Here is a 19,763-nt window from a genome sequence, read left to right as displayed (position 1 = left end):
TGCAAATGATGAATGAATGTATTTGTTGTCTTTTTATTGTTGTTTTGCTATGATTTTATACTGCAGACACTGTGATGTCTAAGGCAAATTCCCCTTATCTTTAAAATGTTCAGATAATGGGAATATATGAAAGTAGAAAAATGTTGCAGAGAGATAGATTAATTGAAAAGAATGAGGACAGTGAAGTCATTTTAAATTTGAATCAAGTCAAACAAGGACCTTCTGATATGTCTTTTTAGCATTTATATGAATATTACAGACTCACCAGATACTTTGTTAGTTTGAGCCGGCCTGTTGACTTGAACAGCTTTTACGAAAAAACACTGCAAGGTTATTACCTTTACAATTGTTGCATAGCAACATAAAGTGCCACTTCCGTCCCTTTCTATTAGCAGCTGCCAGTAAAAAAAAAAGAAAAAAGAAAGAGCTGTTTGTCGTTTGCATAGCCTTTATTTCCATCAAACAGAAAACTCAGTTGAACCTATAAGAGCAGTGGCCGTGACATTAGAGCTCTGCGGGGAGTTCAATCCATGCTGAGCTTCCTGCTCAGAAACAAAGCACAGAGCCGCGACTGGACAAGGTTAGCTGTGATTACAATTTCACCATACTGGAGAGAGCTTAAAGGGCTGAAAACACAGATGACTGCACTCATAGGACACATACAACTACAATTCTGCTGATGATGCATGTTAAGAACATCAGCTTTCTGCTCCTTATTAAGTTGAGATAATATCATTATGCACCAGCAGATCCAATTTATCTGCAGGGTGTCATCTGTAAGTTAAACCTCAGTGAAGTTGATGTTATTGCAATGTATGGCGTAATGAGCTCTATTGTATCCTAACATCCTGTCTGTTGAAATAAGCAGATGGTTAAGTGCTGTTTTATTGTCACCTGTCTCTGAGGTACATAAATTGTTTTATGACAGTCGAGCAACGGAGGTCAACAGATTCAGAAGAAAAATTGTTTATTCATTTAGCGTGAAATTGTGGGCACTGGGTGAGGGACATAAGGATTGAGAGCAGTATTATTGCATAAAGGAAATTAATAAATATCCCCCAAAAAAGAAAATACTTAATTAGCTGAAGGAGTTGTATTATTCTCCTCATCACTATTCTAAATGAATACTCTTGGAAGGAAGGTTAAAAGGCCATGGCTTCTGCTACTTGTTGAGTACTAAAGTAATGTTTATACCCAGTTTGACAGAGTTCTATATTTAAATTTGAACAGATAACTATTAGATTAGACTTTATTGTCCACCTTGGTGGAAATATGTCTTTGGCTTCTCCAAAACATTAAAACACAACCATGACACTACATGCTATCAAACATTAAACATACAACACACAAACACTACACAATATTAAACATACAACAGCAACTGTGCAATGAGCAGAAACAGCAGCAGCAGGTCAAATGGAGGTAGTTTACAGCCTACAAGAGAACACATTAAAATACCTGGTCTTTTCTTGTGCAGTAATTACAAGATTCAATATTGTCAGCTGATTTCAGTAATGGTTTTTATTTCATCTTTATGTCACTGAGTAACAAGGAAGTGCGGTACAGAAATAAAGAACACATACAGTATGTTTGAAGTAATTTAGCAACAGTCTTGCATTTGTCCACCAGAGAGCACTGACAAATTTATTTATTAAGTTAGAAAAAAACAGTAGGCTACATAATTACAATTCTACACTATCACAATTCTGTGATAACCGAATCAGTCAATATGGCTGGGCCAACACATTGTCACTCCCATCGCGTAAAATACGTGGCGTTGTGATTGGCACGAAAACGCGCTTTATCTAAACGCGCTTGGTCGGGACTATTGGCGTAATTTTTTTGACGCAGTTAGGTTAAGGAAAAGTTCGTGGGTGGGCTTATAAAAAGGTACATTTCCATGACACGCGGAACAAGAACGGGACTGTTGGGTTTAGGAAAAGAAAAATGTGACGGTTGGGTTTAGGAAACGTGACACGCGGGACACAAACCCCGGTCTCCTGGGTGAAAGTCCTGTGTTGTTTGACCCAACCTCCACCCTAACCAACCTCCCTATGTGGATTTTCTGGCTTTCATACTACTTGCTACCGTTGTCACTCTTAATGCTACGTCATCTTCAAGCACTGTGTAGCTGCTGCTCTCCCCAGTGCGTTCTACACACATGCTGAAGGGTGCCATGCCCAAGTGTCCATATTTTACGAGTTCGGAGTGAGAATAGGTTGGCTGGGCTTATGTTTGAAATCATCGCAATGTGAAAAAAAGATTTTTCCAGATATCAATCTATATCAAAATATGGCAAATATATTCAAAATCACAGATAAAAAACAAACTCATATGTGTCAAACTAAAACTTTAATTACAGCTTGAAGATGACGTTTGACTTCAGAGATTTGTAGAACAATAAAATAAGTTAATATAATTAGCTCCCTTGACATTATAATAATAATAATACTAGAAAATGCCAAAATGTTCTTAAGAAAGTTAGCTTGCTGCAGAAAATGGTGAAATAGTTTAAGTTGAAGTCAAAATACAAATTTTCAAAAAAGTAGCAGTTTAAGTGTTGAAGTATCGGGTGTTATATATATTATGTAGGCTTATTGGCTGATATATTAGGCTATAATATACCATATAAATAAAGTCTGATAAACTTTAGATACAATAACATGAACAGTTCATAAAATCGAATATCGATTATATTGTAATCAATCTTCATGTGGTGAACAATGTCCTTGGTCTGCCCCTGCCAAATTTCAAATGCACTGCAACGATGACTGCATCATATCTTGGCAGGCAGCCCAGATTGTCTTCCAACTCCCAGGACACATAAGCCACGCAATGTTTAAACGGTTTGCACCAGAGATTTCTTTTTTATATAAAAAGGTGTTCCTCCCTCTTATCTGTCTGGAACGGTTTAAGATCGCTACAAGCTGTTTTGATATAACTAGAATGGGAAACGTTTTTTCGCCCCAACAAAGCTACATACATAATTCAGTGAGAGAGTCTGCAGAGGATTTAGTATCTCCTCAGTTTGGGTTGGCTTAGACTTTTGTCTGGCTTATCAGCATTATTTCCAGGGCGATGAGGAGCATGTAGTCAGATGTATACACTTGAACACTCATTACACACAGATAACAACACATAAGGATAGGGTACAAGGTCTTCCAAATATGCATGACTCTCACAAACGCAAACAGTCACTAGTGAAGACAGAAAGTGCTAACAGGCGCTCACTCAAGGTGATTCTTCAGTACTGAACTGCAGCTGTGAACAGGACAGATTTTACTTTGGGGTACCTTGACAGCCTTCCTCGACTGGTGACACAGCCCAGGGATTAATATTGTTTACACCAGGATGTCAGACAAACGCAAAGAGATGTGTTCTAATGTTGAAATATCTCTCTCTCTTCCCTGCAGGTACATGGGTGACATTTGGGGGACAGATAACCGACGAGGTATGAAACATTTTTCCTTTATCTTGCATGTTTGTTTCATCCTAATGGACTCTGCTTTCCATTTGATTGGTTTTGTTTTACTGTATATGCAGTAGTGATGAGTAGTATTCAATGTTTTTTATATAAACATGTGTACCTAATTTCATGTTACCCAGTGTCCCGTGCTGTAAACACTTTGTTAGGTGTTTGATATCGTAATAAACCATCGATATTGAATAATATTTGAAAATGGAGCCAACCATTGCCAGTCACATATGTCTGCCTCTTTTGTAATTTGTATGCAAGCTGTAAAGTTTTGTTTGACTCAACCTGTACAAAGTCAATAAGGAAATGATTCGTTCAGCGCTTCAGACACATTTTTTCAGTAATCTGTCTCACGCTCCTATTTTCATGAATACAACACAGCTGTTGTCACAGTTAACCTTGATCAGATCGTTGGCTGGCTGACCAAGTTCTAATATCTACAGGCTCAATTCACAAAGACTGAGTTGTGGTGATTCAGATCATTTGGACTGACTGACTCAAAGTTAATAGGACAGGAAAAGGGCATACTGAAGGTCAACACATCATGTGTACATCTTCGTACCAGAATCCCCCTTTCCCCTCATGTTGATGCATTCTAACATGCTCTGATGTTGCTGCTGGGGTCTTGTCCTTGGTACACACAGATACACACACACACACACACACACACACACACACACACACACACACACACACACACGCGCGCACGCACACACTTAGTGACACTAGAGAGTTTAGAGTGACACTTTGGGCGGAAGAGAACAAAGCTCGCCCAGGGGACACAAAAACAGTTAACTTATGTAACAGTATTATTTTTCTTACCTTAATGCTTAGTGCCATCAACTCACATGGTCGCTCAAAGCTTAGCTACCCTCTTCTCTCCATTATTGTGAATGTCCCCAGTTCAATGTCAGTGTCACTCAGACTTGAACAGCTGAGATTCATACAGGAAAGGCTGTTTTAAATGTTACATTGTTGACTCACTTCTGAAGATAATATTTAAGCTCACAGTAGAGAAACACAACAGTGAATTATTGTCATGGAAAATAACCAAAAAAAGAAGCCAATGCTGCAGACCGAGGGTCTCAGTGGATTCGGTGGAGTGACCACCACAGCAGCTACAGTACCATCATCGCACACAATTGTTGGGTTAAAAAGTCCTCCGCTGTCCTGAATGCCCCCGGTTCAATGTCATTGTTATCAAAAGCACCCTAAATATACTACATGTCCTCAGCAGAGTTCAGTGTCCCTGTCCTAATTAAAAAAACTGTGGCACACAAACACACTTACATAAAATCTGTGTCAGTGCTGCATAAATTCGCACACAGTGGTGCACAACACTGACAGAAAAACACATGCAAACACTGAACAAATGTGTAATCTTTTCTCTTAGTTTATTTGTATAATTTCAAATAGGGCATTTTTTTAATGAAAGCTTATTAATCGTAACCCATGGATGTATATGTACAACATTAGCCAGGAAAACCCTCAAATAGACAGACTACTGGTATTCTACAAAAGGGCTGCAGAGCATCTGGACCAAAATAACGGGTCAAAAGTACTCCTACCATCACCTCAAAAGCTCATTAATTAACACGTCATATCTGTACACACACAGAAAATGACAAGTTTGAGGTTAAGGGGAGTTATGTGCTGTAACTTGGCAATCAGCAGCTGGATGCAGTGACTTTTTGGACTCTTGATGTCACCATGAGGTTGCCAGACAAAAAAGTACATTCCAGGAAATGACTGTGCCCGATTAGTGAGCTTTAGTGCTGGTCTGTGGATTTAACTATGGACCGAGCCAGGCTAACTGTTTGCCCCTACTTTCAGTATGTATGCTGGGCTAAGTTAATCACCTGCAGGTAGCGTAGGTACAGTAGCGTTGTGTTAAGCGTGCATTGTGAAAATTGTACAGTATCCATTAGGACTGGGTATCGTTTAAACCTCAGACTGTATGGGTTGTAGCTGCTGCGGTAGTGGGTCAAACACACATCGCATTAAATTGAAGAGCGATTGTGGTGATTGGCTGCGAGCAAAACCATACAAATATATTGATTTTTTTTTCTAGATCTGGGTACAACATTTTGAATGTAGGTATGGTTTGACTGGAGAAGTTTTGATACTACTCAGTACTGGGTCGTTTCGGTCAAAACCTTAAAGGTATTGAGTCCGATATGCAGCCCTAGTCTCCATGTACTCCTCTAATTCTCAGTGAGGAAGTGAGATAAGTAATCAGTGAATAAGTCACTAATGACGGGTCACAAGTTTCTCACTTAATAATAAGCTTATTAAAAGGTGTATATTGTTTATATTTATATATGCCTTTTACACAGCCATTAGAAACCACTTTGAAACACCAATAATAAAGTATGTATCATCAAAGTGTTACTAAGTTTGTTTCACAGTAGTCTTGTCTGAGCAGCAACACATTCCCAGACAGACAGCTTGCAAGAGTGATGTTGGGCTGCAAGTTAACATTGCTTACTCATTCAAAAAAGCCAAAAGTGGATCCATAAATCCTAAAGTGAATTTGAAGAAAGTGTGTGTAGTCGATTTTAACTTTGATATACTGTAGGGAGTGTGGAGGGGAGGGAGACAGTGCAGCCATAAAATCATCTCAAGGCTGTGTGGGTAGTATGTGGGAGGCTACCACGTCCTTGATTCTGGGGTTGTGAGAGAGAAAACGTTTTTTCTTATTACATCTATGTATGGAAATCAAATTCTCAAAGATAGAAGCCTCTAGCATAGCCACCCATGTATTTCTGCAACTTTACAGTGACTCAGTGTTTTTCTGAAGGTGAGGGTGCATGTGTTTGTGTTACAGATTGTCTCTGACGAAGGCCATTAGTCACAATCAGTTCATACAAAATGGCCAGAAGTCAGAAATGTGTGGAAGCCGAGATGCTTCATCATCAACACAAACTTCCTGACCTTGTGAATGTCCCTATAAACACTCCAAGACAGTGATTGACCTTTTTTAGTATCTTACAAGACTCATTGTGAATGAGCAATCGGCAAAGGCCGAACAGTCACCCTTTAAAACAGACTCAATCACTCTGGTCTCGGCTCTCTTGTCTGTGACGGTCTGCTTCTCTGTGTCTCTTCATCTGTCATCTGTCTTCAGCCTGTTCCTCACCTTACCTAACCCTCCAAAAAATGTGTTTTTTCTTAAATCCTTTCTACTTTTCATTAACTCATCCATCGATCCCTTGCTCACTTTTTCTATGCACTTTCAACATTTTCTTTATCCTCCATCTATGTTCTTACCTCTGCAAAAAATCTCTTAGCCCACCCTTCCTTCGCCTTATTGATAAATCACCCTCCAGTGTCCCCAACAGTTGTGACAGAGATTTTTTCCTATATGTGCACTCAGCAGAGGCCAGTTAGAGAAAGAACATGCTGTTCATTTTCTTTGTCATCCCTCTTTTTCGAGTCTTTCCCTCCTTAACTGACCCCTACTTTCTTTATCTCTCCATTATCTAGCTCTGTCTTTTCATTCTGTTCGGTTTGCCAATGGCAGTCTGTGGCTCTGAGGCTGAATTAGCCATCTCTTTACTTTTCTGCCTCACTGTCCATTGAACCTTTTCTGAAAGCAGTGAATTTGCATCTGATAATGATGCAGTTCTTAAATATGAATGAACGTTGAGATATACTGGGTATAGTACTAGTTATACTAAGCTGGAAAACATTAAAATATTCTTTCACAGACCCCACATGGGAGCAGTCTTTTGGCTTTCACTTTTTAAAACCCATTTTTATTGATTTGTCATCCCTTTGTTCTTTTACTTTGGTATTTTTTTATTATCATTTATTCTGTCTTTATTTTATTGCTTTTATCACATAATTTTTCTCTGCCTTTGTTTCATTACATCAATCTAAATTCTTATTATAAGAAGTTACATTGTCTTGCTTTATTCCTGTACTTTCATTGTGCCCACCAAAGCACCGTCTTTAAAGACCCTAATTTAATAAAGGTTATTATTATTGTATCGTTATTACACATAGGCTTGAACTGTTGTCCAGTCTGTGCTGGTTGCAGAGAGAAGGTGGAGAAAGATTCTCAAAGGAGAGATTATCTTGTTCTTCTTGAAACAACACCTCCACTGTCTGCCACCGCTGAAACAGACACACACATATACACAAGGCAGACAAACAGATTTAATGCACACATGTAAACACAAACACACTATTCTGTCAACACATGTTCTCAAACTCAACTCATGCACACACATAACTCCAAAGGGAGATGATGGCAAATTCAAAGTCCCCATGTAATAAAACTCACAGCAAAATTGGATCACGGCCTGATGATTTATAGTTGCATGTCTGCAAAGATATGGAGGAATATCTGCACAAATGCCACTCACACACACTTATATAAAGCATGAGCACTTATTAACTAAAGGGGAATGAGTTGACACCTCCACCTGTGACATCCACCTGAGGACTCTCAGGGTTATGCTCGATCAGAACCCAAAGCTATTTGACTGTCCAACAAGCTGTTCTGACTCAACTCTGTACATATTCTGCTTTCACATAATAATCCATTCCACGTCAGCTGGCTGGCTATATACTGAATACTACAGTGCATTGCATTGGTGTGTAAATTATTTTTGTTCTGCAGAAAGGTTGGGTAAAACAACAGAAGACCCGAATTGCGCTTTCCAGAGACAGAAACTAACTGGTTGCTTAATCTCAAAATTATAGCAGCTGTTTATCCCAGTTTTTAAACCATTCTCATAATTTTTGAGATGTTTGATGAATTTCTTGATGAATGACACAGTGGTTGTATTCCTGGTTGTGCATTATTAGAGTTGTTGGTCATTATGACCCACCCAGACCTCTCAGGTCGTCTGGGACAAGTCTGCTTGTTGTCCCCAGAGTCAGAATAAACAGGGGGAAGCAGCGTTCAGTTTTTATGCTCCACATATCTGGAACAAACTCCCAGAAACCTGTAGGTCCGCTGCAACTCTCAGTTCTTTTAAATCTAAGCTAAAGACTTATCTTTTTGATGTTGCTTTTCTTTAAATAATCTATTTTATTAACTTTAATTTCTTATACTGCACTGTAACTTTTATTCTTATACTGCACTATCAATTTTATTCTTGTCTTTTAATGTTTTTAATTTGTTTATTATTGTTTTTTAATTGTTTTCTAACTGCTCTTTAATGTTTTATGTAAAGCACTTTGAATTGCCCTGTTGCTGAAATGTGCTATACAAATAAAGCTGCCTTGCCTTGCCTTACTGTCCCTTTGCTTGCCTCTTGTGTTTATCTGGGAGTTTGCCCCCCTATGTTGGTCTGTTCTGTTGTATTGAATGAAGTCACTGTCTTGATTGTCTTGTGTATATACATGGCATACAGTTAAACAAGACTCATGGTCTGAGGCAGATCTCAGGCTGAAATGTGTCAGCAATTATATTTTAATTAAAAAAATGTGTGTGTCGTGACCTCTTGCCAGGTTGCAGAGCAGCTAATGACCATTGCCTACGAGAGTGGAGTCAACCTGTTTGACACAGCTGAGGTCTACGCAGGCGGCAGGTGGGTGTCAAACAAACCTGTTTGCAGTTCGGTTGATCTCATAACAACCTATTCATAATTTGGTGTAATCAGGTGCAGATGCGCTGGCGTGTCTCCAGGAAGTGTTTATTAATCATTTATGTTTAGCCGAAAGGTTTAATACATGCAGAGTCTTGCATGTTACACTCATTTAATGAACCAATAAACAAGTGTCATGTAATTTGCGATTATTCATGACCTTAGAAAAAGTTTCCACATGCCATATATTTGAGACTGGATGGGTAGATTCACTTGAACCAAATGATAATCACTGCTGTCAATGTGAAGCTGGAATTATTATTATTAATTATGTTTTGTGGCTCAGTAACCTGAGCCTGCACCTTTGGATAATGTTTGAATATGAAGAGAAAATGTAAAATATTAATATTCATGCAGAATCTTAGGTTAATCTTTAGGATTTTAGGAATGTTTTGGATTTTTGTGTTAGAACGAAGTACATTACAGCTTTGAAAGGCTTACACTGTGAACTCATTAGCAGAATCAGATATTTATTATTTATTAACAGTCTGAGTCTGATGCAAACATGAGGAAAATCCTGCAGAACACCTTCCCAGCCTGTGTAAGCTTTATTAGGGCAAGTGAGAAGATTTTCATTATTGTCTTGTCATTCAACAAGTTTAAATTTTGGAAAAGTTACAGTGACAATACATTCAAAAAAAAATGTAGTCCAGTGTCAATGGAGTTTGATCTTTTTACTGTTAAAACAACCACTTAGGACCACTCAGGAGTGATTTTTCTTTAGCTGTAACATAATCTACTAGAATACATAAAAAACCCACTCATTATATCAAACAAATCTATCCCTTTCAGATGACACTTTGTTTAAAATGTTTTTAAGACTTTTTGAGTGCACCATTCAACTGCCGGTTTATGGACAAAGTGGTTTGCCTTCTTTTCAATGCACGGGGGAGGGCGTTCTTCAGTTTGGTGACAATAAATTGTGGAGTTGATATGTTAGAGGGAGTGTTTATGAATTCAAACTGCAATCTAATAACGCCACCTCATTTATATTGCCTTTTAGGGCTGAAATCATTCTTGGAAACATTATCAAGAAGAAATGCTGGAGGTAATGATGACATCAATGTGCATTATTGCTTCATCACTTTTGTTGTGAGAGAGAAAGATGGAGAAGGACGACATGTTGCACATTGCAAGCGGTGAAAAGTAGTGTGTGTGAGGCATGTATGAAAGAAAGACAAAGGGGATGGGAATGAGTCAGGGGTCAACGCATCCATGATGGGACCAGATGTGGTAGCAAAGAAAGTATAAGAGAATGCACTGACAGTACAAGTACAATTCATTTTGTATCACTCATTCTGCTGCATCTTTCTGTATCTCTCTCTGCACTTTCTCAGGCGATCCAGTTTGGTCATTACAACTAAACTCTACTGGGGAGGAAAGTAAGTATAATAATCTCTTTATTGTCATTTCCATGCCTGAAGACAGGTTGTGAATCGTTAGTTAGTTAAAGGCACAATGAGTAGGATTTCTCTAAAAAACAATGTATAGAAAAAGAATCCCTTTCAATCCTCACTTCTGACCCACTAGAAGTGCATGGCAATGTCTGTATCTGCAGAGACCGTTCAGGACATTTCTGGGTGGCAACCTCTATAAAACCGTACAGCGTGGTGACATCTACGACAGCTACGACAATAGCGGACACAGCGCCGACAAAATGCAAATATAGCGAGGCGAAACGCCAAGCAGACAAAGCTCGTTCCAAAACGAAAGTTAATCTGGGGTTGGTTTTTACCCGCTGACGAGCACCGTAGCCCTTGTTGAGCCAGGGAGGAGGGGCTTACAAACCACAACCAATAAATCAGACTCATTCTGCCTTAAGTTTTATTTATTTAGGAAGTCTCATTTAGATCAAAATCTGTGTTACAAGAGAGACCTAAGAACAAATCACATACATCACATAAAGACAAATCAGTCATCCCCCACAGTCACAATAATTGAAACATTCACATTATATTCATAGGAGAGTGTTGCTAGAAATATTTCAGACACACAAGAATTACAATAAACTAGTTCTCAAATCTCTTGATAATGATCATAATCATCCCACATAATATCCTAATAAATTACACAAATGTATATAATTTCTTGTTGCGTGCAGCATGTAGTTCATGTAGCTCTATTTCAAATACAATAATAGTTTAGCCTCCCAACACTAAAGTTTTTCTCTGTAACATCCTGAGCAATGTCACATACAGTAACCACTTTAATGACCAACTGGATAACCAATTCATTTGCTGAGTCTGGGGAAAGAGAGATAGAGAAATCAGTTTTAACACACACATACATACACACACTCACTCTCTCCTTGGTGGAGACTGTCCAACTGGGTCTGGTGATAAGGGTAAATTATTCCTGAGCATTCCTTCATCCCTGTGAGGAAGATTCAGCCCTTCCACCTCTCTCCCCCACAGTTTGAATGCATAATGGTGCTGAACAGTTGAAAGCACCAGAAAGTTCAGATAATATGGAAGTTAATTGAATGCACTGACAGCCACAAACACAGCAACATAAAATGGTTCATATACCCACTCATACTGTCTATTCAGTCATTTACATTGTTACATGACACATCCAGTAGAACATTGGCCCGAAACCAAAAAGTGAATTAATGAATGAAAAAGATTTACACTGTTAGCTTATCAGTGGTTTGTTTGTCCCATCAGAGCGGAGACGGAAAGAGGACTGTCCAGGAAACACATTATTGAAGGCAAGGCATGCAAACACACTGACACACACACACACACACACACACACAAGATGAACAAAACAACAACTTTAGACTTTTAGTTTTTCACTTTCAACAAACCCTAAATGCATGTTCTTTTTTTCCACTACACAGTGTGCTTCATTGTGTCAATTCAATCAACCTCCACTATCTCAACCTTGGCATCCCTCTGTGTCTCTCAGGTCTAAAAGGCTCTCTACAAAGGATGCAGTTGGAATATGTAGATGTAGTTTTTGCCAACCGCCCTGACAGCAATACTCCCATGGAGGGTAAGTCAGCCAATCAACATTCAACTTCATACCTAAGAAACCAATCACATCAAGTGTCATTACTGTAATGATGTCGGGCAACAGTTAGTGATGCTTCTCAGTGTTTTACCAGAGTTGTTTGCTTCTCTATCATTTGTCCAGAGGTCAAAGTGTCTGAGTTGATGTTTTTTGTGATTTGCTTTGGTGCTTATGATTTGGGATATTGCCCTTGCTGTTTTGCAGCAGAATACTTTTACTGTTTTTGATTAAGTTTTGAGTGACTTGAGTTAAACTTGTATTCATTTTTTTATATCCAAATAGACCGTTTAAATACTGTAGCTTTCTAGTGTGTGCACGTGTTGCCAATATCACCAGTAATAAAATTTAAAACATTAATAAAAACATTTATAAAACAGCATTTTAACTTTCAGGATTGATGTGGTTTTTGTTGGGGGACTGGTGACAGCGGTTGTTGATGTGGTATTCACTGGCTAGAGGGCAGATATGTACTTGCGAGAGAAATTAGGGGGTCAGAAAATACCAAAATAATAAATCCCCCCATGTCTTGGCCTGAAACACAATGTTTGAATGTTTCATCCTCAGTGTGTTGAGGATGAAAGACAGATTACCTGGTGGTGTTAAAGCTGTTTTGTGTCCCTGTTCTAATGAACTAGATGTCTTCAGTGATCTTCAGTAAAGATGGGCAAGCAGTCCTATATAATTCATAATCAAGAAGTTGCTTATTGACCTGCATATTAGTAGTGTATTGGTTCCTCATTAGACATCATAAATTAATCGTGTACTATTGGATTCTACAGGTAAAGCCCATTAATAGTGGGTTTTCACTCAATACTTAATTAGTGCTCACAACTAATCAATTAGGAAGTTGCATGTTAATTAGTTATTTGCATTTGCACTTGTTTTTCTAAGAACTCCTTATCCTATATTATGGGAATAAGGTTTTATGTTTTAACTTTGATATGACAGTTTGTATATGATTGCTAGTGTGAAAGCAGAGTTCATTAAACTTAAGCAATATTGGTATTATTTAGGTCTAACAAAACTGATAATGTGGAAGCTCTGTTTTCATAATTTAGTGTTGCAGTGTAAGATATGACACACACCTTGATTTTAGACTTTTTTTCTTGCTTATAGATTTCTACTGTCCTGCAAACTCAGCCTACTTTTCCCCACCATCAGCACTCACTGTTCATTTCCTATTTAATTCCTTCAACTGTCTCACACCTATTGCTCTTCCTTCCTCAAACTTGTTTTGCATTCCATCTTCTTCTCTGTTTTATATTGGCCAAATAATTGAGGCAAGAAGCATTTAAATGAGAGCACAGTGTGAACAATCACAGCATGTTGCTGGAGCTGGATGGCAGACAGGCAGGGAGAGGGATGGAGAAGAAGGCAGGAGTAACACGAATGGAAAGAGACAGAATTGTTTACTTTGCTTAATACTCTTTCCCTGGGCAGGATGGTATTTAATAAGGCATCCGTGTTTCAGGTTGTAAATTATCATTTACCAAATTGAAGGGAATACAAAAAGTCACACAATACAAGAGTCCTGCCACAGTCAAGGACTGCAGTATAATTGGAGTGCGAGGCGATGATGAATAACCTTAATGGCAGTCCTAATTTGAGTTTTGGTTGGCACTGACTGCTGTTGGCTCGCTTTGTCAGTGGTGTTGGAACTAATTGCGTTATTAGAAATGTAGCGGCTTGGGCTCCTGGTTAGCTCACCTGGTAGAGCGTGCGCCTACATACAGGTTTACTCCTTGACGTAGCGGCTGTGGGTTCGACTACAACCTGTGGCCCTTTGCTGCTGTCATTCCCCCTCTCTCTCCCCCTTTCATTGTCTTCAGCTGTCCTATAAATAAAGGCCTAAAATGCCCAAAAAATAATCTTAAAAAGAAAAGAAAATGCAGCGGATTTTGTATGATCAGCGGGGCTTTAGTATGTGAGCTTGTTAGTTTGTCCCCAAGGTTGTTAGGGACGGTTGATGAGCCATCGGCAGGTAAGAGAGACTTGAAGAAGCGGGTGGCCTCTGATGATTTTGTTTTTAAACCTTAAGTGCATCACAAAACTGGAGCAAAATGAAGACATTTTGTGTGTTCTGTTTTTGAGTGCGTCGGCAGCAAACCCTTTCATAAATGCCTGCTGTGTTCTTGTTTCTATTTCATTTCATAAATTTTTATTTTTGTTGGACTTGGTTTTTTGGGGTTTCATCCATCTCTCTCTCTCTCTCTCTCTCTCTCTCTCTCTCTCTCTCTCTCTCTCTCTCTCTCTCTCTCTCTGGCATTGTCTCTTCATGAGGTTGGGCTTCTTTCGATTCGACCATGGTATCTTTATTATATCCATGAGGTGATCTAAGACACTTGAGAATGTAATCCACCTATAGAAAGCAGAAAACAATGAAAAGGAAAGTGATTGAGAAAGTGTCTTTTTTTTTTTTTACATGAAAGATGAGGATAAAGAACATCAGGCACAAGCTTTACTGACTTTTCTTTCATTTATTATTTAACTTGTTCTTTTTCTCTCTCTTATATATACTGTACCTTGGTAACTTGCCCAGAGGCACACAACATAAAGGACCATGGGATTTGGTTGCATGGTTTTAATTCCATCTCCTGAGTAAGAGTGATGTTCCCTTGTGGCGTTTTTTAGATGCACAATTGACAAATTGATTGTAATTTCTGACCACACATAAGTCTGTCCTACGTCCTTTCTCACTCATTAATCGATACAATAAAATGAACTCTACTGAGTGAATTATGGCTTTTTATTTACGGAATCCTGTTAACAACTGCTTCAAGAGAAGAGGGAAACCTGCTGAGAAATATTTTTGTCTTTGAACACAACAAGGTTTTCACTTTGTGACTCCTTGGAGTCTCAGGAACATTTTGTTTGAATTAATTTTGAACGTGTTTTAGAGTGCAGAACTGAATGTGGTGAGAGGAGCATGTAACTGTCTGCAATGTACAGGGTGGAATCAATCCAATTGACTGATGCGATGTGGGCATGTGTATATCTCTGCAGAGATTGTTCGGGCCATGACCTATGTCATCAACCAAGGCATGGCAATGTACTGGGGGACGTCTCGGTGGACGGCCATGGAGATCATGGTAAGCAGCACGGAGCTTTTAGGAGCGTACAGGTTTTTCTAGGCCCAGTGGTTTCCTCCGTCTGTTTCCTCTTCCTGTCAGAAACAATGTACTTCCCGTTTCACCTCTCGCTACATGAATATATACGGGGGTATGAAGCCATAGCAGAGGGTTATGAAATGAACACATGTCTAAAGTGACATTCAAGGATCTAACATCCATTCTCCCCTCTCCCTCCCCTTCTGAGCACAGCGCAATGTGTTGACATATTCTCTCTATAATCACGGTGAAATGCAGAGCAGATATCTTTGTAGAACACAAGCCCAGTTGAAAGCCGTGTAATTTAGATAGCATCAATAATGAAGGGGGGGTACACGTGTCTTCTCAGTGTATGTGACAAGGCAGCAGTACAGTACGCACACATACACACACACTGTACATGCACACAGGCTCAAGGCGCATTTCGTGGGTGGCAGCACAGAAGGGCAACATGTAATTTGTAAGTGGAACGATTGCACCGACATTGTCCTTGTGTTATGCTGAATAGATACCCTCCTCTTTTACTGCTCACTGATCCTGATGTGTTTCACAGCAGGAGACCTACAAAATAAAAGTGTGGGGAGTGTTTGAAGAAGCAACAAGCCCAACATATTTATGTGTGTTTCCTGTGGCATGTGTTCTTGAAGGACACGTGGAAATCCAGATAAGATGGGAAGGAAATTTGAATATGATGCCTCGGAGAGTTTGGATATGGATTTTTGATTAGATGACTTACTGTGAGCCCTGCATTTGAATTTGTAATCCCACAAGCTGATTAACACCCTCCCATCTCTTTCCTGAGTTTAACCTATGCCTATCTATGGCTCCTAACTTCTGCTCTTGCCTAATATCATCCCTTTTATTTATTCTTTATTCTCACCAAAAAGAAAACGTGTGTTCATGCAGCATTACATTAAACACTACATAAAAGGATGATGCTACAGTGAGATCCAACATCATAACAACCATTCATTCTCACCCTTTTTTTAATCTCTAGGAGGCATATTCGGTGGCAAGACAGTTTAATCTGATCCCTCCAGTGTGTGAGCAGGCAGAGTATCATCTTTTCCAGAGGGAGAAAGTAGAAGTGCAACTGCCTGAACTTTACCACAAGATAGGCAAGTATTCCTTGTGTGTGGTAATCAATGCCAATTGATGAAATGTCTGGTGCCAAGACAAGTTAGCAAAAATGTCCTATGGTCAGAACATGCTTGCTCTGTTTATCATAGATGAGTAAAATGAAGGTATTAAACAGATAAATAAACTCCATCATTCTCTTTTGCTCATTTCCTGTTGCAGTTTTTTTTTTTTTTTTTTCTTCTCATACATTTTCACTTTCCTGGCACAGTTCTCACACATTTATCTCACACCTCATCCTTCCTCCTCTTTAACTCTCTATGGTCTCCATGGTGACAGGAGTCGGGGCGATGACATGGTCACCACTGGCATGCGGCATCATCACAGGAAAATATGAAAATGGCATTCCTGAATCTTCCAGGGCTTCCATGAAGGTATGCATGCTTTATCATGATTTTTAATTTTCACATATATAACACATAAAGGTTTTCTGCTCTGCACATTGACCATGTGAATCAAAGTGAAAGCTTTGATCTTTAACAAGTTTTACTTTTTAAATCTACTTCAATTAGTGTCAATGTCGGAGAGGTCTATTAAATAATGAGCTAATGATCTGGGACCAGTTTCATTAGGAATCCTTGGTAACTGTCCTTTTAAGTTTTAATTTACCAAGACTTCACAGATAATCAGTGCTACCTAAGATAGTACCACATTAGACAGCTTTGTCTGTCCTAGTGGTTCATGACAGTGGTCCCCAAGATATATTGATATATTGTTTGTAAATGAGAAGTTGTTCTCAAACAGTTTACCTGGATAAATAAAGGTTAAAAAAAAAATATATATATTGGGCACAAGATCACTGCAAAATCTTCTTTTTACTAATTAATTTTTGCTTGAGACTTGAGTCTTTAAGTTATTTTGTTCTTAAAACAAGTGAAAACATCTGCAAGTGCAGTGAAAATAATTTGTCTCTATTCTAAAATCAAGTCGATGCCTGCTTCTTTTTTCTTGGCTCAAGATACAGACACTTATATCTTCAAACAATTCTCACAGAACCTCAGATTTTTCCACTTGTTTTAGGAAAAAATAAGTTTTGGTGATTCAGTTATAGAAAGAAATGACAATAAACAATGATGAATTACATATGAAAGAAAAGCACAAATTATGTTAGTTTTTTCAAAAATGTTTTTTGCTGTCAAATTGTTGATGTTTCCACCTCCTTCAGGCTTCTAAAAGCCCTTCAAAGTAAACGGTCTAGACAGAGAAAACTTATTATAAAATAGTTTATTATGTTAAAGAACTGTTTATTAGATTAGATTCGATTCAACTTTATTGTCATTGTGCAGAGTACAAGTACAAAGACAACAAAATGCAGTTTGCGTCTAACCAGAAGTGCAAAAAAGCAGAAAAGTGCAATGGCATATACAAAGTATAGACAGGTGGTGCATAGGCAAGGCATTATGCAGAGCAACTAGTCAATTAACAGTCTTGCTCATCACTAATGCAAGAAGACCCATTAAAGAATAAACACATTGACACAAGTTGGCTGTGACAGCAAGCAGCAGGTGCAGTGGGGCAAAGGAGGACAGTGGCGGTAAAAACAACAGCCTGGTCTGATGGTCCATGCCAAAGCATGAACTGTGGAATTAAAATGGAAAATATCCAGCAGCTAATTGTAACAAACACATGGATCAGAATCTCTGTGGAAGACAATTGTCCAACACAATATTAGACAACATTAGAACATTTAGTAAAGTTACACTGGATATGATTTTGAATCATGTTTTTGTTATTTTGTCATTTTGTGGCATTCTTTTTTACTGCATTTTACAGTTGTAACAAATAAAAAGATCAACTTTACCCTGTAGTTGAGGTATGAACTGTTTACTTGAAATGTTTCACCTTTATTAAACCATACTGTAATGCTTAAAGAAATAGTTTCACATTTTGGTCATGTTATCCATCCCAACTTGTATCCCTGTGGCACTGGTAGTGTACGTGTATAAGAAGCAGATCAATACAAGCTGTCTTTATTGATTAATATGATTAAATTATGTCATGTCTTTAGCCCCTTAGCTAACTATTACTTAACTATTACTACTAGCTTCACTATTCGTGCAGTTGATCATTTTATATTGGTAGTTCATCAGTTCTCACAGCCTCAACCTTTAGACTTTTCTTTCATTTATTATTTAACTTGTTCTTTTTCTCTCTCTTATATATACTGTACCTCTGTTCATACCTCACCCTATTTGAACTTTCTCTCTTTGTCTAATCTATCTTTCTCATAACCTCTCTTTCCCTTCCTCACTCGCTCATTCAATCTCTATTCTCTCTTCTCTCCCACCAGTCGTATCAGTGGTTGAAGGAGAAAATAGTAAGTGAGGATGGAAGGAAACAACAAGCCAAGCTGAAAGAGCTCAACCACATTGCTGAGAAGCTGGTCTGCACTCTGCCTCAACTGGCTGTGGGTAAGACTTCACCTTCTTGTAGCAAATACTGTGAAAGCATGTCTTTGGAAACACAACTGCTAAGGGCTGCCAGACAGGAACCTTTTTACATCCTTTACACAATGTCTGGGTTTGCTTATTTGTTTTGTGGGTTGGATTTTTCCTCCACCAACACCAGTGACTGACTGGCCATCTGGAATTTGGGCAAATGCCAGAATGGCTACCCCCTATCGGCTACTACTGAAAATATGTTGTTGTTTAATTTTGATAAGTTATTTTATGCATGCAGCCACAAATATTTCTAGATTGTACTGCAGCCAGGTGCGTGGAAAGATTCACTCAGAAAGCAGAGTTACTAATTTCCAAGCTAGGTTATTGATGTGTTGCAAATGCCAGGGCCGTTTTTTAATCTGTTGGGGCTTTCAGCTGAATTATTCTGCACCAATAGAGTGTCAGAGCTAGTAAATGCATTCAAACATGTAAAAATATGTGGTGCACTTGAAAAATGGCCAGCAGTAATGTAATATTTAAGATTGGTAGCAAACGGACTAAAACAAAACAAAAACCTTGGATTTTTACTTTGTGATAAAATGTTATATGCATCCAGGAAGAGCAAATAGAGGACAAGACTAAAAGCTTAGTTTTTTTATTTGTGGTCGGTTATAAGAGAATAATAAGCAGCAGTGTGCCATCAAGTGGCCGTTATGTGAATGTCAACCTCTCTTTCTCTCCAGCGTGGTGTCTAAGAAATGAAGGAGTGAGCTCAGTTCTTCTGGGAACATCCAACCCTGAACAGCTCACTGAGAACCTTGGGGCCATACAGGTGGGAACATGCAGAAACACGCACACGGCTGTTTTTACCTGTGTTAAGGTCTACTGCCTGCATAGCATCTACCACTATCCACCAGCTCGATCGATTTATTGATCAAAAAGCCTTCCCTTATCTGAATCTCTTTATACATCCAGGTTTCTTTAGTTTTTTCTTCCCTTTCGCTTCACTGTATTTCTCACTTCCTTCCTGCCAGGCATATTCATTTTA

General features: G+C 38.7%; 1 protein-coding gene across 4 annotated transcripts in view; it reads left to right on the top strand.

The window, feature by feature from the left end:
• Positions 1–19,763, top strand: part of kcnab1a (potassium voltage-gated channel subfamily A regulatory beta subunit 1a) — a 113,559-nt gene that overhangs the window by 89,913 nt on the left and 3,883 nt on the right. For all 4 annotated transcript variants that reach the window (XM_028572093.1, XM_028572101.1, XM_028572084.1 and 1 more), the window contains exons 3-13: positions 3,414–3,451; positions 8,939–9,018; positions 10,079–10,123; positions 10,413–10,457; positions 11,742–11,785; positions 11,986–12,072; positions 15,094–15,179; positions 16,195–16,315; positions 16,614–16,708; positions 18,625–18,745; positions 19,459–19,547. In XM_028572093.1, the coding sequence (XP_028427894.1) occupies positions 3,414–3,451; positions 8,939–9,018; positions 10,079–10,123; positions 10,413–10,457; positions 11,742–11,785; positions 11,986–12,072; positions 15,094–15,179; positions 16,195–16,315; positions 16,614–16,708; positions 18,625–18,745; positions 19,459–19,547 (851 nt within the window). The remainder of the gene's footprint in view (positions 1–3,413; positions 3,452–8,938; positions 9,019–10,078; positions 10,124–10,412; positions 10,458–11,741; positions 11,786–11,985; positions 12,073–15,093; positions 15,180–16,194; positions 16,316–16,613; positions 16,709–18,624; positions 18,746–19,458; positions 19,548–19,763) is intronic.

The sequence above is a fragment of the Perca flavescens genome, chromosome 3 (assembly GCF_004354835.1).
Source record: "Perca flavescens isolate YP-PL-M2 chromosome 3, PFLA_1.0, whole genome shotgun sequence".
Classification (NCBI taxonomy): domain Eukaryota; kingdom Metazoa; phylum Chordata; class Actinopteri; order Perciformes; family Percidae; genus Perca; species Perca flavescens.
The sequence above is the reverse complement of the archived record's forward strand: the minus strand, read 5'-3'. Positions and strand labels throughout refer to the sequence as shown.